This window comes from Portunus trituberculatus, chromosome 14 (genome assembly GCF_017591435.1).
Source record: "Portunus trituberculatus isolate SZX2019 chromosome 14, ASM1759143v1, whole genome shotgun sequence".
NCBI classification, from domain to species: Eukaryota; Metazoa; Arthropoda; class Malacostraca; order Decapoda; family Portunidae; genus Portunus; species Portunus trituberculatus.
In genome coordinates this window covers 16,239,957-16,259,183 of record NC_059268.1, presented here as the reverse complement: position 1 = coordinate 16,259,183, position 19,227 = coordinate 16,239,957, and the positions used below count along the sequence as shown (strand labels likewise).

Genomic DNA, 19,227 nt, shown 5'->3' with positions numbered 1-19,227 from the left:
GAGTTAACAAGGTCGTATAGATGAGTTAGGAAGGTCGTATGGGTGAGTCAGGAAGGTCGTATGGGTGTTGTCTTAAGGTAGGAAGGAAAGTTGTAAGACAAATTAACCCCTTCAGTAACAGGCGGCGTTTTCATATTTATTCTGTTTATACAGGTTCAGAAACTTAAGTTGGGGATTAAAATAGTGAAGACTCTGGCCATTGAATCTTCGACCTCCATAGACAGTTCATAATGTAAATAAAATCGTCTAATCTTATGCAGAACTCATGGTGAAAAAGCGTCCCAATACTGAAAGGGTTAAGATTGTGTTGTAGAGATCTGTCCTTGATTGTGTGTAGACATTTATGCTGCAATGAACTAAATAGGATGACGATAAGGATAGTAATAATGATGCATAAAAGATCATAAACGCATTTGCTTGCCTCCACATTGACGCCACCTCAAAAGTTTCGTCGCCCAACGTGGGGCTCGAACCCACGACCCCGAGATTAAGAGTCTCGTGCTCTACCGACTGAGCTAGCCGGGCTGACACAGGAAACCTTATAGTTTTTTGTCTTTAACTCTTTAATATTTCGAAATCAATGCAGCCTTTTTTTTTTTTTTTTTATCTTTCACAATCACCATCATATGTTTTCAGTTTTCAGCTAATTGTAACCTTCTGAAATCTTTGACACTTTGAAATCAATAGAGCTTTTTTTTTTTTTTATCTCTCACAATCACCATCATATATTTTCAGTTAATTGTAACCTTTTCCTATTAAAAAGATAAAAACGTATATATTATCTCTCTGATTTCACAGGCGAATTACTCTGGCAAATGATCTGACCACATGCACTGTTGTAAATCTCTCTTGAAACATTTCACCCAAAACAATAAGTTAATCTTGCATTGTAACACTTTGAGGAACGGCTTAATGGCTGACTGGCTGACTGCGTGACTGGCATGCTGGGTGGAAAGATAGACGCACGGCTGAGCAACAGAATGTCAAACTTTTCGATCCCTCAGCTCGGCCTGAAACAAATTAGTGAGGAGTTTTTGCGCTTCGCCTTTTGGTCTTCCCTCGATCAGTGCACCTTTGCTTTGCCTTGTAGCGCTCTCAGCTTACCTGTATATCGACGTGTTGTCCATCTGCTTGTCGTGCTGCCTCGCCAAACACCTGTACTCTTTGTGTGTGTGTGTGTGTGTGTGTGTGGTGAGAGAGAGAGAGAGAGAGAGAGAGAGAGAGAGAGAGAGAGAGAGAGAGAGAGAATGTGTGTGTGTGTGTGTGTGTGTGTGTGTGTGTGTGTGTGTCTGTCTGTCTGTGTATACTTTGAACAAGGATAAATGAGCCGTGCAAAACTAAATTAATTCGAAGAGTAGAAATATGGACAACGTTGCTTCTCTATTTTGATCCACGTGAAAGAAAGAAAGTAAGAAAGAGAGACAAAACGTAATCAAGGAACCGTCGATAAGGAAATGAAGAACGAAAAACTGCGCAAACAAGTTCATTGAAGAAGACAACAAAAACACAGCAATGACAGCGAGGTAACCACAAGGAACTACTAGCACTACACTAACAACAACAAGATGAGGAAAGATGGAATCACAACAGACGGCTTACCTCTTCCTGTTTTCTTTGACGGTGACTGCTTGTTGCTCCACATCTTCCCCCGCTTGTCAGTAGTAAGGTTAATACTCTCGTCAGGTGTTGAGGAGTTATACTTGACGCCTCCTCCTCCTCCATCACCTTCCCCGTCGCCTATTTCGCCCTCCCCGTCTTCCTTGCTAGCTGATCCTTCCTTTGAGTCCTCCTTCGTAGGCCGCGGTTCGATTTCTGAAGGAAAGAACAACACACGTCACTGGGTATTGACTTCCTTCTTGTCTTGGTTTCAGTTCCTCGTCTTTCTCGTTTTGCCTTCGTCTGTCCCGCGTCACTTTATGCGCAACGGAACGAGACTAAAGGCAAAAACAAAGTGAAGAAGTAAAATCTGGCTTGGGTTTTCTGGATGCTAAGGAAGATAAATCATAGCGTCTAGTGAGGTTACTGTGGTGCTGTAGTGAGTATTCAAGTGTTGTATTAAATAAAACCACTTTACTCTCACCAGGTCTAATTTTCTAAGGCCACAAAAGTGACTGGTCGGGTTCTGAAGAGTATATTTTCATTTAATAACGAAGAAATCACGTTGATTTGTCACTACAACCATTAGAACACCCACAAAAAACAGTGTACCTTTAACTAAAACCCTTACAAATAGTGGAAGTGCGTTGTGGAAGTGTTTTAAAATGGAAATCTTAGTGTGTTCTCGAACATCAAGCGTCCTGCTTTGTTGTTAAGGAAGGAAAGAGGAGAAGCAAAAATGCGAGATAGATAGATAAATAGATAGATAGATAGATAGATAGATAGATAGTTAAATAGGTAGATAGATATAGATAGATAGATAAATAGATAGATAGATAGATAGATAGATAGATAGATAGATAGATAGATAGATAGATAGATAGAGAGAGAGAGAGAGAGAGAGAGAGAGAGAGAGAGAGAGAGAGAGAGAGAGAGAGAGAGAGAGAGTATATAACGAAACAGCGCTTTTTCTTTTTCCTATTTTCTTATTTACGTTGGAAAGTTTAATGTAATTTTGCTTTTCCAACATCATTAATTAAAGTGTTATTTTTTTTTCCCATGATAAAAATACTTCTTGGAAATTAAGCACCAGCGACCACATGCACTAAATAAAAAGAGAAGGAAATATATGAAAGGAAGGCCAGTGCACAAAAATTATTTACATTACTATTTTTTCATATCCAAATTTAATGTTCTCTGTGACAACTGCCGTTTCGTTTTAATTATCCCATGTGTGAGTAACGCTAGCCTGAGAGAGAGAGAGAGAGAGAGAGAGAGAGAGAGAGAGAGAGAGAGAGAGAGAGAGAGAGAGAGAGAGAGAGAGAGAGAGAGAGAACGATGCAGAGAAATACAGAAAGAGGAAAAAAATCATGCCATATATACATACACAGATGGTAGAAGCAGTAGCGACATTACAAAAAATAAAACAAAACATCTGAAGACATTTTACAGAATACGTCTCTTGACATCCTAGAACAGAATCTGAAACACCGCTCACTTGCCACAGCACACCCTCAAAAGCCTCTAATGGAAGTGACATGGTGTTTTTAAGTCTGTTTAACCTCTTCAGTGTATCATGCCACGTTTTCATATTCATTCTAGTTCTTATTTGATTTTACACAGCTTCAGAAACTTATGTGGAGATTAAGATAGTAAAGACTCTAGCCATTAATCTTCTGACCTCCACAGACTCTTTCCAATGCAAATAAAATCGCCTTATCATATCCAAAAATCAAGGTAAAAATACGTCTCAGTACTGAAGAGGGTTAACGATACCTGTGACATATTAACAAGCTTCTAACATTACTAACACGAGAAAAACACTATGTAGAATCCTGCTAGCCATATGTGCGACCTTTTAAGTGGTGAGAGAGTTAAATATATCCTGAATATGGGCGCTTAGTTCAAATGTACGTGCATAAAGCTGAATTCTGCCTTACCATACAGTCTGATGGATCCGTCCGTCTCGCCCAGACTGTTCTTGGCGATGCAGCGGTACGTGTTGAAATCGTACTGCGTCAGGTTGTGGATCACCAGCCTCATGTAGGTCTTATAGCTCTCCTCCTTGGTGGTGGTCTCGTACCTCGTGCCAGCTGGTGGGAAGAAAGAGAAAGGACACGAAGAAACGACAGTGAAAGTAATGGAAGTGTGGGGAGTGTGGAAGTGTGAATAGAAAGGAAAGCGAAAGGATTTTAAGTTTGAAAGTTTGGAAGAGTAGAGTGAAAGTGGGAATGTAAAGAAAGGTGATGTGGGAAGGTCTTACTTAAGTGTGGTAGTTTGAAAGTGCAGTGCGGAAATGTGGATAGAAAGGAAGGTGAAGTGAAAGGATTTTGAGTGTGGAAGTTTGAAAGAAAAGTGTGAACGTGTAAAAACTATGGTAAGCTGAAAATGGGAAGGTTGACTTTCAGAGCTAAGAAGGAATACCAGTTCACTGATAGAGGTTAATGAGAGGGAAGTGAAGTGCAAAGATTTCACATGTGGAAAATTGAAATAGGAGTGTGAACATGTGAAAATTATTGTAGGTTGAAAGTAGGAAGGTAGATTTTCAGAAGCTAAGAAGGAATATCAGTTCGCTACTCGAAGTCAATGAAGAAATGGGGACACTGTGCTCTGGAAAAGACTGCAGGGAAGAAATAGAGGTTGAGAAAATAAAAGTACGTAAAAAGAAAATGGAAGGGGATGAGTGCATTAAGAGGAAAGAAGAATTATAATAGATAAGGTAGACGTGGAAAGAAGGCAGAATAATGCATTAGGTGTAAGTGTTGGAGATAAAATAGACGAAATAGAAAAAATATTGAGAGAGAGAGAGAGAGAGAGAGAGAGAGAGAGAGAGAGAGAGAGAGAGAGAGAGAGAGAGAGAGAGAGAGAGAGAGAGAGAGAGAGAGAGAGAATGAGAGAGAGAGAGAGAGAGAGAGAGAGAGAGAGAGAGAGAGAGAGAGAGAGAGAGAGAGAGAGAGAGAGAGAGAGAGAGTCCCAAAGCGGTCACGACAAATGCATTGCCGATGAAAACTATGATACAGGACAGCTGGGATTACTAGTGTGTGTTTGCGTGTCAGTGAATGGCTGTATTAATCAAGGCTCGGTCCATTCAACCACTGCCGGGCCTCTATCAAAACTGCCTGTGTGTGTGTGTGTGTGTGTGTGTGTGTGTGTGTGTGTGTGTGTGTGTGTGTGTGTGTGTGTGTGTGTGTGTGTGTGTGATGCGATTTCCCTACGTATGCAATTTTTTTTTCTTTTTTCTTTTTTTCCATTTTTTCTTTGTCTTTTTGTCTTCGTTTCTTTATTGTTTGTCTTTTCTCATCATCGATTGACTAACTAGGGAGATTTGAAGCACTCCAATTACTCAGTCAGTCAATCAAGCACCACCACCACCACCACCACCACCACCACCACTACTACTACAATTACCACCACTACCACAACCACTATAACTACCACCACTACCACTACTACTACCAGTAAAGCAGGATAGACAGTTAGCATCTTACTAGCGGCAATCATCTCTCCTCTGTGATTGGTCCAGTAGTTGATGGAGCGAGGGAATGCTTCTGTATTGCACTGCAGCGTCACAGATTCGCCATGCCTCGCGCCCTCCAGCTGGTTAGGGATCCACAGCATGGGCGGGACTGCTCGTCACGCCCACACCCACAAAGACGCGTTTATACCCCACCGGAAAGTAAGAAAAGGAAAAAAATGCTTAGTTTGCAATGTACAGGGTAATTATTTTGAATGGCGAGTTGAATACACTTAAATTTTATGGAAAAACAAGAAAGGAAGAATAAGAAGAAGAGGAAGAGGAGGAGGAGGAGGAGGAGGAGGAGGAGGAGGAGGAGGAGGAGGAGGAGGAGGAGGAGGAGGAGGAGGAGGAGTTAGTAGAAGGAGGATCACGTAGGATTACAAAGGATGATAAATAGGAACATATCTAGTGCTCTGGAGGCTGTTAAAGAATATGTGCAGAGGAAGAGGATGAGGGGAAAGAGAAGAGTAGGAGAAGGATAAAGGGAAGAAGAGGGAAAAAGATACAGGTACTCACACTGAACCTTAAGCTGGATCCTCTTGCTAACAGAGGGTTGGATGCCATTGGAGGCGACACACAGGTAGGCTCCCATGTGCAATCGAGACACCTTGCCAATCGTCAGCGTCTGTCCCTCCAGCACCTTCACCGCTGCCCACGCCGCCACGAAGAGGAGAAACATTATGAGTGTTCCAGTATTTTCAAGTTAGTCCTGAAGTCTTATGGATCCTGGAATGAAAACCTGATTGCTCTTAAGAATCTGGAAAGAAAAGGATCTGATATTGCAAGTTTATGAGTTTGTTCTCACAGTTTGAACGTATGGACAAAATCCCAGCAGCCTCATGGATTCTGGAATGAAACTTTGACTCCCCATAAGAAACTGTGAAAAAATAATAGAAATGTGGAGAGCAAATTGGAAGGAGGACTGGAACACTATCATTGCAGTTGTAATGTTAAAGAGATACTGGTGGATCCTTGAATGAAACCTCGACTCCCCATAAGAAACTATGAAAAAAATAATGAAAATGTGGAGACCAGATTGGAAGGGGGACTGGAACACTAACACTGCAGTTGTAATATAAAAAAAAAAAAAAATACTGGAATGAAAACTTCAGTGTCTAAACATGACTGAAAAGAATAGTGAAGCTGAAACACTGCAACATGTGTTTAAAACCTGGAACACAAAACTACATTGCGCAAGGAAACCTGAAAGTAGTAATAGAATACCAACACTGCAACACCACATTCAAAATCTGGAACGAAACCTGTGTTGAAAAGATACAGGAAGGAATAATGGAACACAACGGTAACACTGCAACTCCACCACTCAAAAAAGCAAGCTGGATAACGTCCCCTTTACTTCCTCCCCTTCGTTTCCTTCCCCTTCGCAGCCTACACCACCCCACACATCTCAGCGCCGCCCCTTAGGGTTAGTTAACATCCCCCTAATCCCGCTCACACACACCGCACGCGCGTCTCACAGCCCATTTACCTCTTTCCCCTTATTTACAGCGGTAATATCTTTTCTGAGGTGGGAGAGGGCTTGCGGGGAAAACCAAGGCATGAGGGATAGTACTTGGTTTCCCTAATATACGAGACAACAAAATCCAGCCACGATCCAGCGCTAATACACGGAGGGAAGATCTACCTGGAATTAAGATACGCCTGAAATCAAATAAATCCCTCATGTGCCACTTTTTGTTTATAATTACTGCCAGACGAGCTGTTGCCTTCCTGCGACCCTCACCACCCGCTTGCCTGCCTGCCTGCCTGCCCGCTGTTTTCTAATTCTTCCATACACTGAGAGGTGGTTTGTGGTGGCGCTTGTTCTGGTCTCATGTGCCACTAGGTAAGGTGATGTCCTTCTGCGACTCCCACCAGCTGTGTTGTGGTGGTACTTCTTGAGGTTGAGTCTAAGATTATCAGTTTTGTCTTATGCGTCAGGGCGTCTTGCTAAGGATTTGAAATTGAGGAAAAGAAAAAAACACTCAAAATTCCGTTCTGAAAGTGTTAATTATGGAAGGAAATTCTAAGACAGCCATTTTAGTTCCGGAGGTGTCTTGATAATTCTTCTCGTGCGCATAGAGGTAACCAGATGCCCGCTCCTCCATATCATCGTAATTCGGTAAAAAAAAATTGACCTTTCCGGTATCGGCCCTGTACATGACCTCTGATGTGGGTGGGGCGAAGTGTGTGTCCCTGGCTGGCGGTGGCATCGTGAAGCAGCCGGGCAGAGGGTGAGGAGAGGCCTGGAAGCCCCGCTGACGTGGTGCTGGACTAATCACGTTGGTGCGGGTGGCGGCGGGTCTCCAGGGAACAAAGTTTGCCGGTGCCCACACACGGACGACCGCCCCTCCCGCCTCCCCGGAGTCTTTAGCTGTGGCTCACGTCCCTTACCCTCAGGCTCTTCTGGCAGACTTGTGGAGGGACGCAGCCTCTCCCACGAGCACCAGGTTAACGAACGGCACCAGGAGACAGTGTCCGGCATGTGTTGCGGACAGGGCACTGGACATCGGCTGGCAGAGACGTACAATGCCACAAGTTGTTCTGTATTAGTTGTGGTTTGTCTGTACTGAGCTCGCCAAGAAACTCTACGGTAAGGAAGGATTTTGTTTTCTTTTTTTTCATAAATTCACCAAGCAATGGAGACAAAAGCAAATCTGTGAGGAAAACAGGGGCAGTAGAGAGAGAGAGAGAGAGAGAGAGAGAGAGAGAGAGAGAGAGAGAGAGAGAGAGAGAGAGAGAGAGAGAGAGAGAGAGAGAGAGAGAGAGAGAGAGAGAGAGAGAGAATTGTTTCATAGATGGTGAAAAAAAACACATATATATTATTGTCATTTACATATCAACATTCTGACAACACAAACATTTATCACCATTCCCAATACAAAATCTGCATCTCCTCCCTCCTGCACGTGCACACTGAGACAACACCAACAATAACAATAAAAAAGCAAGTCACACGCAGATTTACCGTCCCACTCTTTACCTCGCTGAATCATCCTTCCTTTCCCTACCACAGGAAAGCTACATAAATACTTTAGTCCTTGCAAGAATCTATGCACTTCCCTCACACTCACATCCACCTTTCCTCTGTGCATCCTGGCTTGGCGTCACCTCCATAATCGCCCTCTCTAGAAGCTTATTGTGCCTCTCCCTTCCGTCCTTCCATTAGAATCCCTCTGACAATAGTTTCCTCTCACGCCCTGCCTGCCTGTCTGAAGGGAAAGTGGACCCGCAACTGTTCAGATTTTCCAGCTCTCACTCTCCTTCCTGCTTACCTCGACGCCCTAATGCCACCGGGGGAAAGGGTGAGCCAGCGGTGTCATTCTTTATCATCTCTTATTTTTTTTAGAGCCAGGTATGCTCGTCCTGCTGCGGGTTTAGTGGTGGTCATTCCTGCGGTCATTATCCTTTTGCTTGCCCTTCTCTACACCCGTCATGACTCTGCGTTGATGGTTAGCTGGGTGTGTCTTTGTTTCTTAGAGAGAGAGAGAAACGGGAAGAGGGAGAGGGAGAGCCAGTCAGTCTTCTCACATCACCAAGGCAACACTCTTCTAAGCTGCATTTTTTCGGTAAAGAATCTACATCCACTAACTCGCAAAAAAAAAAAAAACTTCCCTCTCTGTCTCTTTCTCCCATCTTTAACCCTTCTCTTTCACTTCTCTTCCCTTTCCTCACATTTCTCGCTGGCCTTCCCTCTTCCCACTCACTCCTAGCTCTTCTCGTCCGTTCCCCACATCCCTCTCTTCATCCTCTTCCCGTCCCTCTCCACAGTCTCCCGCAAATAAAGCCACATCAGTGCACAGTAAGCCACAGCGCCTCTCACGGTCCCGCCACATCAATCCTCACCAAACTTGATAGTGTCGACTTTCTGTCCCCAAGCCGCTGCCAGTCACCAGTCACTCCCTACCCGGTCACTCCAGCCTGGGTCTCGCTCTTTCTCTCTTTCTCTTTCTCTCTCTTTCTCCCTGCTCCCTCTTCCCTCTCACTGCTCTCGCGCGCCCACACTCCTGTCTCCCTCCGCCGTGTAATTAAATTAAACTAGGGGTGATCCGTCGCTGGTACAATATGACTTTGTAAACCACCGTCGCTTAACTGAGTTACTTTTGTCTCTGTGTGGAGTCCTTCTGAAGGCTGCGTTTCCATGTTTTGCCTCCCCCACCTCTCTACTCTCTCTCTCTCTCTCTCTCTCTCTCTCTCTCTCTCTCTCTCTCTCTCTCTCTCTCTCTCTCTCTCTCTCTCTCTCTCTCTCTCCTTTTTTTTTATTCCTCCCTTCTGTCTTTTCGGTCTGTGTTTCTTTGGCTGTCCATCCCACTGTTTTTTCCCGCATCGTCCACGGAAGAGGGACATTGTTTGGAGGGCAGCTTTCTTCTCAACTACGTGTTTTCTAGTACACACACACAAAAAAAGAGAGAGGAAAAAGAAGGAAAAGGGACCCTTCATCCTTGAAATAGAGTCCTTGCAAGCGTGTCAGGGGCGGTGGAAACGTTGCAGTGTGTCTCGATACCAGAAGTGAGCTGCGAGGGAGAATGGCAGGATGGGATACATAGACTCTGGAAATTTACTCATACGATCTTTGTCAGTCGTGCGATTTCTTTCTTTCACTTGTGGTAGAGAGGGCAAGGAGCAGTAATTAGATCGGGTAAGTGATAGCTGGTTCTTGATAAGGGAGAATGGCAGGATGGAATGCATAGTCTTTGGAAGTTTATTCATACGATCTTTGCCAGTTGTGCGATTTCTTTCTTTCACTTGTGGTAGAGAGTGCAAGGAACAGGAATTTGATAGGGTAAGTGATAACGAGTTCTTGATAAAGGTTGATTAAAAGAGAAGTAGGAAGCAATTGGTTTTCGAATTAACTGGTGGATTAATAGAACAGACTCAGTGATTAATTGTGAGGTTTGAAAGTCGGCCAAACAAATTCATGAGTTTTAATGGAACTGCTACGGGTGTGCTTGATGTTTTTTTGATATTTTTTTCATTATTTTACGTGATATGCTTCGCTTAACCCTTTCAGTACCATGACGCGTTTTCATATTAATTCTGCTTATTATTTGGTGATTCTATACACCTTCAGAAACATATGTGTGGATTAAAATAGTGAAGACTGTGGCCATTAATCTTTTGACCTCCATAGACCCTTCCTAATGTAAAAATCGTCTGATCACGCCCAAAACTCGTGATAGAATGTGTCCCAGTACTGAAAGAGTTAAGCTGTAGGTTGCGCAACAGGAGTATCACTGAGACCCCCGTTTTTCGAGGCTAATGTCCTCTTCTCTCTGTCTTTAGCCCTCGTCTCTTTCTCTTGCTCTCCCCTTCATTCTCTCTCTCTCTCTCTCTCTCTCTCTCTCTCTCTCTCTCTCTCTCTCTCTCTCTCTCACCCTTTTCATCCTCTCAGACTCAGACCACTTGCTATTTAAATACGTCCAGGCAACAATTTACGAGTTTAGCGAGCGTGCCGCTGTTTGTACGGCCAACGGCGTGTTTTGCCGGGAGGGAACAAACATTCTTTTTCCGACATCTGTCTCAGCCTCTCCACCATCCAGTGTCCGCCTTTCTTCTTCCTGCGCGGCCTTCTGCGTGATATTAGTTTGTTTTGCCTCGTCCTCGCTCTTCCTGATGACATGCTTCCTTCGGGACTTGCTGTGGGTGAAAGGTTTTTAATTTCACCTCTGATTGGACACGGCTACTAAGGCTGTGGGTGTTTTTGATGGCATAAAGCTCCTGAATGTTCGTTGTAACCGCGAGTTCTTGACGCCTTTGATTAATGTATTGTAGTATTCACTTCCTTTCACTCTCATTTGTATTGCTTCCCCGTAAGAAAACACACACGCACACGCACACGCACACGCACTCTCTCTCTCTCTCTCTCTCTCTCTCTCTCTCACACACACACACACACACACACTGAAGTAACACCACGCCGCCCACAGGTGAATTTAAAGCAAAGGGCTGAGGCATGGCTGGACTGCATCTGGGCTACGCTGGGCTGGGCTTCGCTGGGTTGGTGGGCATCGCAGCATGAGCCGTGTATGTGTCGGTCTGGCTGTCAACGAACACTGCGACCGCCAGCAATATTTCACGAGTAGCTACTAGGGTCGCCTCCCTAACGAAGCTGTAAAAGATGTGGTCGCTTGGAAATTGGCAGTAGACGAGTTTCTCTTCCTCTCCAGGCGCCGGGTATCGAACTTCGGGTCTCGCCTTCCCCTATCTAGATTTTTACTAATGTGCTTTTTTAAGAGTCAGATGTGGGAATTTGTGAAGGAAAGCGAGTGAAGGAAGGAGAGGACGTTGAAGGAGAGGACGTTTTCTATATTTTTCAATGTTAATGAGAGGTTATTTTTGTTTTTCCTTTCTCTCTTTTCTTTATTATATGTGGACATTGGAATACGGGGTCATTAGTGTGAAATAATTGAATATTTTGTTTTGGTTTATCCATGTTTCTGTATCCTTGTCTTCCTGTCTGTGTCTGTGTATTGTTTTTTTTTTTTTTGTTCATGTTTGTGTTTATATATGTCTGTCTATCTATTTCTGTACTACATGTTTGTCTGTCTGTCTGTCTCTCCGTCTCTCTCTCTCTCTCTCTCTCTCTCTCTCTCTCTGCAGTGAAAGTCGTGGATGTCCTTTTTTTTCTTTTTAACTCTCAATCTGAACACCATTTCCTCCCCTTACCAATCCATTTAACTCCTAATTCATCTCTCCCCCTTCAGTGCTTAGTGGCCGCCCTCTCTCACTCCCGTCACCAACTCTCTTTCTCTCTCTCTCACTCTACTCCATTTCCCCTCAATACTTTCTTTTTTTTTATCCTTCCTCCACGTTCGTTCCGGGCGTTTTCTCCCCTTCTCGTGTTTTTTCCCTTTCTTTTTCCCTTCTTTTCTTTCCTTCCTTCCTTCCTCACCTCCTCGTTGAGTGAACCGTTTATGAGGTGCAGTAAGAAGGCTGAAGGAATGAGAGGGAGTGATAAAGGACGTATTGAAGAGATAAATATGATAGGTGGACGTGAGAGAGAGAGAGAGAGAGAGAGAGAGAGAGAGAGAGAGAGAGAGAGAGAGAGAGAGAGAGAGTAATGTAAAGACAATTGGAGGAAAAGGAGATTGTCGTATAACATTCTACAGTGGTGTCATTTATATCAAGTAGTTATTTGCAGTAATGTAACGTAACGTAACATAACCTAACGTAACGTAACCCGACGTAACGTAAACTAGCGTAATCTAACCTAACTTAACTTAACCTAGCCCTATCTAACCCATCCCAGTCGAACCTGACTCTACTTAACCCAATCCAACCTTACCCAACCCAACCTAACCTAACCTAACCCAACCCAACCCAACCCAACCCAACCCAACCCCAACCCAACCCAACCCAACCTAACCCAACCTAACCCAACCCAACCCAACCCAACCTAACCTAACCCAACCTAACCTAACCCAACCCAACCCAACCCAACCCAACCTAACCTAACCTAACCCAACCCAACCCAACCCAACCCAACCCAACCCAACCCAACCCAACCTAACCTAACCTAACCCAACCCAACCCAACCCAACCTAACCTAACCCAACCCAACCCAACCCAACCCGATATCCTAACCTAACCTTATCTAAACTACCTTAACCCAACTCCATTACCACTGCACCACGGGAACCTATTTGGAGCATCAAGAAACAGGCCACTATACCTACAGTGCTGGGTCGGGTCGTGGGGGTCCTCGCGGCGCCAGGTGACGGTGGGCGGCGGGTACCCTCTCGCTTTGCACTCCAGAGACACGTTAGTTCCTTCCCTCACCACCAGATCGCCAGTCCAGGCTGAGTCGTCGATGTCTGGAGGCACTGTGGGGAAGTGTGTAAGTGTGTGTGAGTGTTGAGAGAAGGGTTAAAGGTCTAGAGAGAGAGAGAGAGAGAGAGAGAGAGAGAGAGAGAGAGAGAGAGAGAGAGAGAGAGAGAGATTTGATTATAGTTTCAATTGATTCACTCGTCTTTCACTTCTTCACTTTCTGCATTCATCTTCTCTCTCATCATTACTCATTTTCCATATCTATTTTTTAGTTTAACCCTAAACACACACACACACACACACACACACACACACACACACACACACACACACACACACACACACACACACACACACACACACACACTCACTCTCTCTCACCAACAACTTGCAGGAACCCCTTCTGGTTGATCATAGGGTCAGTGTTCATTTGGCACATGTAGTAGCCACGATCTGCCTCCGTGACTTCCTTCAGGTGTAGACGAAACACATTGTGGCTCTCGTGACTCAGCCCCACGCGCGGGTTTCGAGTAATGACCGACGTGTGGATGGTGAGAATGGTCTGCGTCTCCACTTGCACCCACGCCACCTGCGGGAGAAGCAGAGAGAGAGAGAGAGAGAGAGAGAGAGAGAGAGAGAGATGGATGAATGAATATGGATAAGTGTGGATTTGTTTCCGAGGAGAAGGAGAGGGATGTGTGTGTGTGTGTGTGTGTGTAGAGATATTCACTCGCACTCAGAGAAGAAAAAGTTGGAGAAAAATTGATTGTAAGAGAGAGAGAGAGAGAGAGAGAGAGAGAGAGAGAGAGAGAGAGAGAGAGAGAGAGAGAGAGAGAGAGAGAGACAGGGAAGAGAAAAAGAGAGACCAGCAATAAAAACAAGCAAAGAATGGATGAGAGAATCGAAAGAGGAGCCAAATGGATAGAGGAGAGGAAGAGAAAGAGAATGTTGATGGAGATACGGACAAGGGAGGGAAGTTGATGGTTACATAAGTGAGTGTATAGGAGAAGGAATTGATATAGAGGCGAAGAGAACGGATTAGGGATTGGAAAAGGCGGGGAGAGAGAGAGAGAGAGAGAGAGAGAGAGAGAGAGAGAGAGAGAGAGAGAGAGAGAGAATGTACAGTTATGGGCAGAAAACACACACACATCTATCCATCCATCCTGTCAACCATTCAACTATCCAAGTAGACAAAGAGAAAATATTCAAATAATCTACCATACTCATTTCTCACTGCTTTTTGTGCCTCTTGATCCTACTTGGTCCACTTAACTACCCTGAGTCTCCTAGCAGAAGTAAATCACCGGAGGACTTAAGCACGAGGAAGACACAAGGCGGGGTGGAAAGAAGGACGTGCGAGGGAACTTATGCTCATATTCTTAGACATTTCTGTGCTTCACTTCTACTTTCAAAAGGCTTTATTTAAATTTACTGGAGTTTTTAACCCCTTCAGTACTGGGACACATTTTTACCTTGAGATTTGTGTACGATTAGACCATTTTATTGACATTAAGAAGGGTATATTGAGGTCAGAAGATTAATGACCAAAATCTTCACTATTTTAATCCCTTACATGAGTTTCTGAAGCTGTATAAAATCGCTAAATAGCAAGCAGAATGAATATGGAAACGCGTCATGCTGAAAGGGCTAAGATTTTTTTATGTTTCTAGAGGCAGAGTGACAAGATATCTACATTACTAACAGTAGAAACATTCCTAGAAACCCTACTAGTCACCTCTGTGGCCCTTGGAAATAGTCGTGGTGAGAGTGCAAAGCGATTCTTAATATTTGGGGCAAAGACTGACTCATTATAATAAATAGACACAGTAAGGAAGTGGTATAAGAACGATCACCTGTGTCTATACTGAAGGTGACACGTTTAGACTAGCAAGGGGAGACTGAGATTGAGTGACGGAGGCCCGGAACATCTTACTGAGACTCGCGTGTGACAAACTGACCGGTAGATTATTACTGCTCCGTCATTAATCACACGGCGCCATGCTTCCCCTCATGACGCGGAACAAAAGTGTATCATCTGCATGTCTCCCTGTGGAACCTATGGCGGGATGATTGTTTTTTCCCTCTCACCCTCTCACTGGATGCTTAATTACGCAGGAAAGCGACGGACAGACCTGGGTAACTTCTGTCCGTCTCCCAGTCTCTTTAATGATATTTGAAGCTCTCCTCTTACATTCCCGGGCGCGGTATTCAGTGTGTGTGTGTGTGTGTGTGTGTCTCTCTCTCTCTCTCTCTCTCTCTTGTTTGCTTTGTAACGTTGGACAGTCTGCATTGTCTCGTGCTCAGCGAAGCGAGATAAGCATAGGAGGTGAAGCTTCAGAAATTCAGATGCTAGAACTGTTGTCATGCTTGCGGGAAGGATGAAGCTAGAACCACATTTTGAGATTCCTTTGCGCGGCATCTCTACTTCTTTCAGAGGGTTTTTGCTAGATGAAGTGACGTTGAATTTTAAGGGTGTTTTATGGTTTTAGAGACAGATTAACACGAATTTTATATTGTTAACTTCTTCAGTACTGAGACGCTTTTGTACCGTGAGTTTTGGGTGCGATTAGACGATTTTATTTACATTAGGAAGGGTCTATGGAGGTCAGGGATTACTGGTCTTCACTATTTTAATCCCCACACAAGTTTCTGAAGCTGTATAAAATCGCCAAATAGTAAGCAGAATGAATATGAAAACGTGTCATGGTACTAAAGGAATTAAGGGTAAAAACGCAATTGATATCTTTGCCCTCTGAAAATCGTGTGTCTGAATGAGGACGTATTCTTGCCACGACGCATTGCTCTTGATGGAATATGTGATGTCCATATAAATCCTTTGTCTCATTCACGTTTCATGTCATAGAGTATACATGCGTGTCATCACCACTGCGTCATTCCTGCACATCTGTTTTTTCTTCTCTTCCATCCCCAAAATTACGTAGTTCCTTAAAAATCTCATGTGAATTATCAAGCACATACATATTTACTTAGTTTCTGATTCCAAGTTAAGATGTATGCATTGCCTTCGTAACATTATGAACTCTTTCAAATTATACTTTGATTTTTTTCGCCTTTTTTTGTGGCAGGATATATTTTGCAGTAGTTGCAGATTCTATATTAATTTGCTATTCTTTTTTCTTTTATGTTGTGGCATATAGCGTCTGTAGGTAACTCAAGAGTATGGGAAGAGCTGTCCAGCTTTCATCCATTAGTGGCGCAAGCATTTTTATTTATAATGGTACCCATATTAAGGCCCGTATCACCACCCAAGCACATCTTTGGTGTAACCACCTAGAACCTGGATATCATGGTGATGTGTAGGTAACTTTAAGCCACTCGACTAATGGTAAAGTTTCAAGGCGGTACGTGGTGGGTTTCGAACCTACGCGTGGACGTCTGCCCGATCCCACGCTCACCACCTTATCCACTACGTCACCAATGTGTCCTTTGTGATAGTGCCAACACAGCTCCACGTGCCACCATACCATCATACCTATCACTTCAACGGGCACTACTCCACTATGACAGATTTCAAAGGCTTGTGATGGCTATTATACGAATCATAGATGAAAAGGTTTTGATATATTGCTCCCATAATGAATAGACTCGTTTTCCTGTGGAGCGACATGGATGCGAGTGGAAACCTGATAGACCGGAGAGGAGCGCCATACACGAGGTGAATAGTGCCCAGCTGATTGTCATCTCGCCAGACCCACTGTTCACTGATTCTCGATGTAGGTACTCGTTTTTTTTATTTCATGCAGCGAGAGAGAGAGAGAGAGAGAGAGAGAGAGAGAGAGAGAGATGCGGGCAAACAACTCTGAACGCGAAAAGAAAGGAAAATATTTAGTGGCATATCTACAAGGTGTCTTTGTTATTAACCATTATTTTACCAGAGCCACACGAGACACGGGTTTCATACACTGATTGACTGCACCCGTTACCTCCTCCTCGTCATCGTCCTCGTCCTCCTCTTCCTCCTCCTCTTCCTCTTCCTCCTCCTCCTCCTCCTGCACGATCCCGTCCCATGCTGCATATTTTACCAAACACTCGTGAAGAAATTGTACTGTCCGTAGACATTTCGCTTTTGAATTACATGGAATATAAGTTTCATGGTTCATGTGATTACTGTGGTGCCAGTAAGACCAGATATCAAATGTTTGGAAGGGAGGAGAGGGACGAGGGTTGGGGAAAGGGGGGATGAGGTGGGACTACCTTGACACCTTACCATTACTTCTCAGGCTTGGAAAAAATGTCAGGGTAAGTTATATTAAGAGTGGAATTGCTTTATACATAGTCGATCAAGCTGATGATTATGAAATGAATTATAAAGTGTTCTTGCCATGGTTATTGACGGCTTCCATCTTTGTTACTACCACTACACCCGCTACTGCTTCTTTACCTGTCTTGTTCACCTTCACCTCAGCTGCCACCACCACCTTCATCGTAAAAATATAAGGGACTCTTGCTTTGGTTGTTGAAATTGTTGGGTATATTTCATGCAGTGACTGTCTCGTGTAGGCCTCGTGGTTTCTTGTAGTTTCCATTATTTTTGAATGTTCTGTTCTTAACCATTTCAATGCTATGACGCGTTTTCATATTCATTCTATTTACTATTTGCTGATTTTATACAGCTGCAGAAACTTTTGCGGGGTATTAAAATAGTGAAGACTGTGGCCATTAATCTTCTGATCCCCATAGACCCTTGTTATTGTCAATGAAATGGCCTAATCCTACAAAAATCTCTAAGCAAAATATGTGTCCCAGTACTGAAGGGGTAAAAATTCAGCTGACCTTAACGTGCCTCTATAGAACATAAACTTATACCCACCTTTGATATCTATGCACAAATTCAAGTACTGTACTTTTCTTCCTGCGTTACTTAGAAAAGAAAACGAGGATGAGTGTCTTGAAACCTCCCTCTTGAAAGAAATTGAAGTCATGGGAAGAAGGAAACAGAACCAGACACGGAACCTGCTCGGGGACTGGCATGTAAGTGAGCCTTTTTGTATAATTGTTGGCCAGATTTTCCCTCTTAACTCCTTTCAGTACCATAACAAATTTTCATATTATTCTGTTTACTATTTGGTGATTTTAAACAGATACAGAAACTTGTGTGAGGATTATAATAGTGAAGACTCTAGCCATTAATCTTCTGACCTCCATAGACCCTTTCTAATGTAAATAAAATCATCTAATCTTACCCAAAACTCAAGGTAAAAATACGTCCCAGTACTGAAGGGGTCAACATAAAAAATAAAAGACAGTTCCAGAGTTTACCGTGGTACAGTGGAACCATGCGTGCTTTGGGGTCCGAGGGGTCTCCAAGCGCACGGGTTCCAATCCTGTTCACGGTCCGAGTGTAAGTTGGGCTTCCTCACTCGGGGCAACGGTTTCCTAGCGGGTGGGCTTTGAGATAGAAGGTACCCCAAAAATATACCCTTTAGCCCATAAATTCCCGTGAAAAGCCAACATGGTATAAAAAAAAAAAATAACAAAACGTTCATGCCATACTCTTGTAATTCATCATATCTTGACGATCCCACGAATCTAAAGAGCCAAATATTCGTCCTTGGCACGTATCGACAGAACTCTATGCTCCTGTTGACTGGGGATGAAAAAAAGGTGAATAGATGCATGGACACGCTCACGCCCCCTCTCTACCGAAGTGACTGAGGGCAGGACGCGGCAAGCCATTAACTCCCTCAGCACCATGACGCGTTTCCATATTCATTCTCGTTACTATTTGGTGATTTTATACAGCTCAGAAACTTATGTGGGGATTAGAATAGTGAAGACTGTGGCCATTAATCTTCTGACCTCCATAAACCTTTCCTAATGTCAATAAAATCGTCTAATCGTACTCAAAATTCATGGTAAAAATGCGTCCTAGTATTGATGGAGTTAACCCACTCACGCGCCCATCGCTCGTGAAGAGAAAAGACTTATTACATCTCCAGATTAATTACTAAGGAACGACTGACTGACTTAAGCCTATTAGATTATCCTTAAGCTCCTAAACTTGATGGGATGAAAGGCATGAGTAATTTCTAAAGACGGAAATGGTGCTTAGAGAAAAATAGCCTCATATGTTTTGTCTGGTGTTCTGTATAGGTAGGTTTACATTGTACAAGTCTTTTAACTCCTTCAGTACTAAGACGCTTTTTTACCATGAGTTTTGGGTGTGATTAAGCTATTTTATTTACATTATGGAGGATGTAGAGGTAGAAGATTAATGTCCAGAGTCTCCACTATTTTTATTCCCTACATAAGTATCTGAATCTATATAAAATCGCCAATTGATAAGTAGAATGAATATGGAAACGCATCATGGTACTGAAGAGGTT

General features: G+C 43.5%; 1 protein-coding gene and 1 non-coding gene across 5 annotated transcripts in view; both read right to left on the bottom strand.

Annotated features, from left to right (window-relative positions):
* The window catches only part of LOC123503612 (neurotrimin-like), a 97,661-nt gene that overhangs the window by 17,845 nt on the left and 60,589 nt on the right, over nt 1-19,227 (bottom strand). For 3 of the 4 annotated variants that reach the window (XM_045253527.1, XM_045253530.1, XM_045253528.1), the window contains exons 4-9: nt 13,262-13,469; nt 12,790-12,936; nt 5,630-5,761; nt 5,085-5,222; nt 3,537-3,689; nt 1,600-1,812 (exon numbers count right to left, since the gene is read on the bottom strand). In XM_045253527.1, coding sequence (XP_045109462.1) covers nt 1,600-1,812; nt 3,537-3,689; nt 5,085-5,222; nt 5,630-5,761; nt 12,790-12,936; nt 13,262-13,469 — 991 coding nt within the window. The remainder of the gene's footprint in view (nt 1-1,599; nt 1,813-3,536; nt 3,690-5,084; nt 5,223-5,629; nt 5,762-12,789; nt 12,937-13,261; nt 13,470-19,227) is intronic. The other variant, XM_045253529.1, reaches the window with a different exon arrangement.
* On the bottom strand, nt 453-525 carry Trnak-cuu. Its single transcript has one exon. It is a non-coding gene; the product is annotated as a tRNA-Lys (tRNA).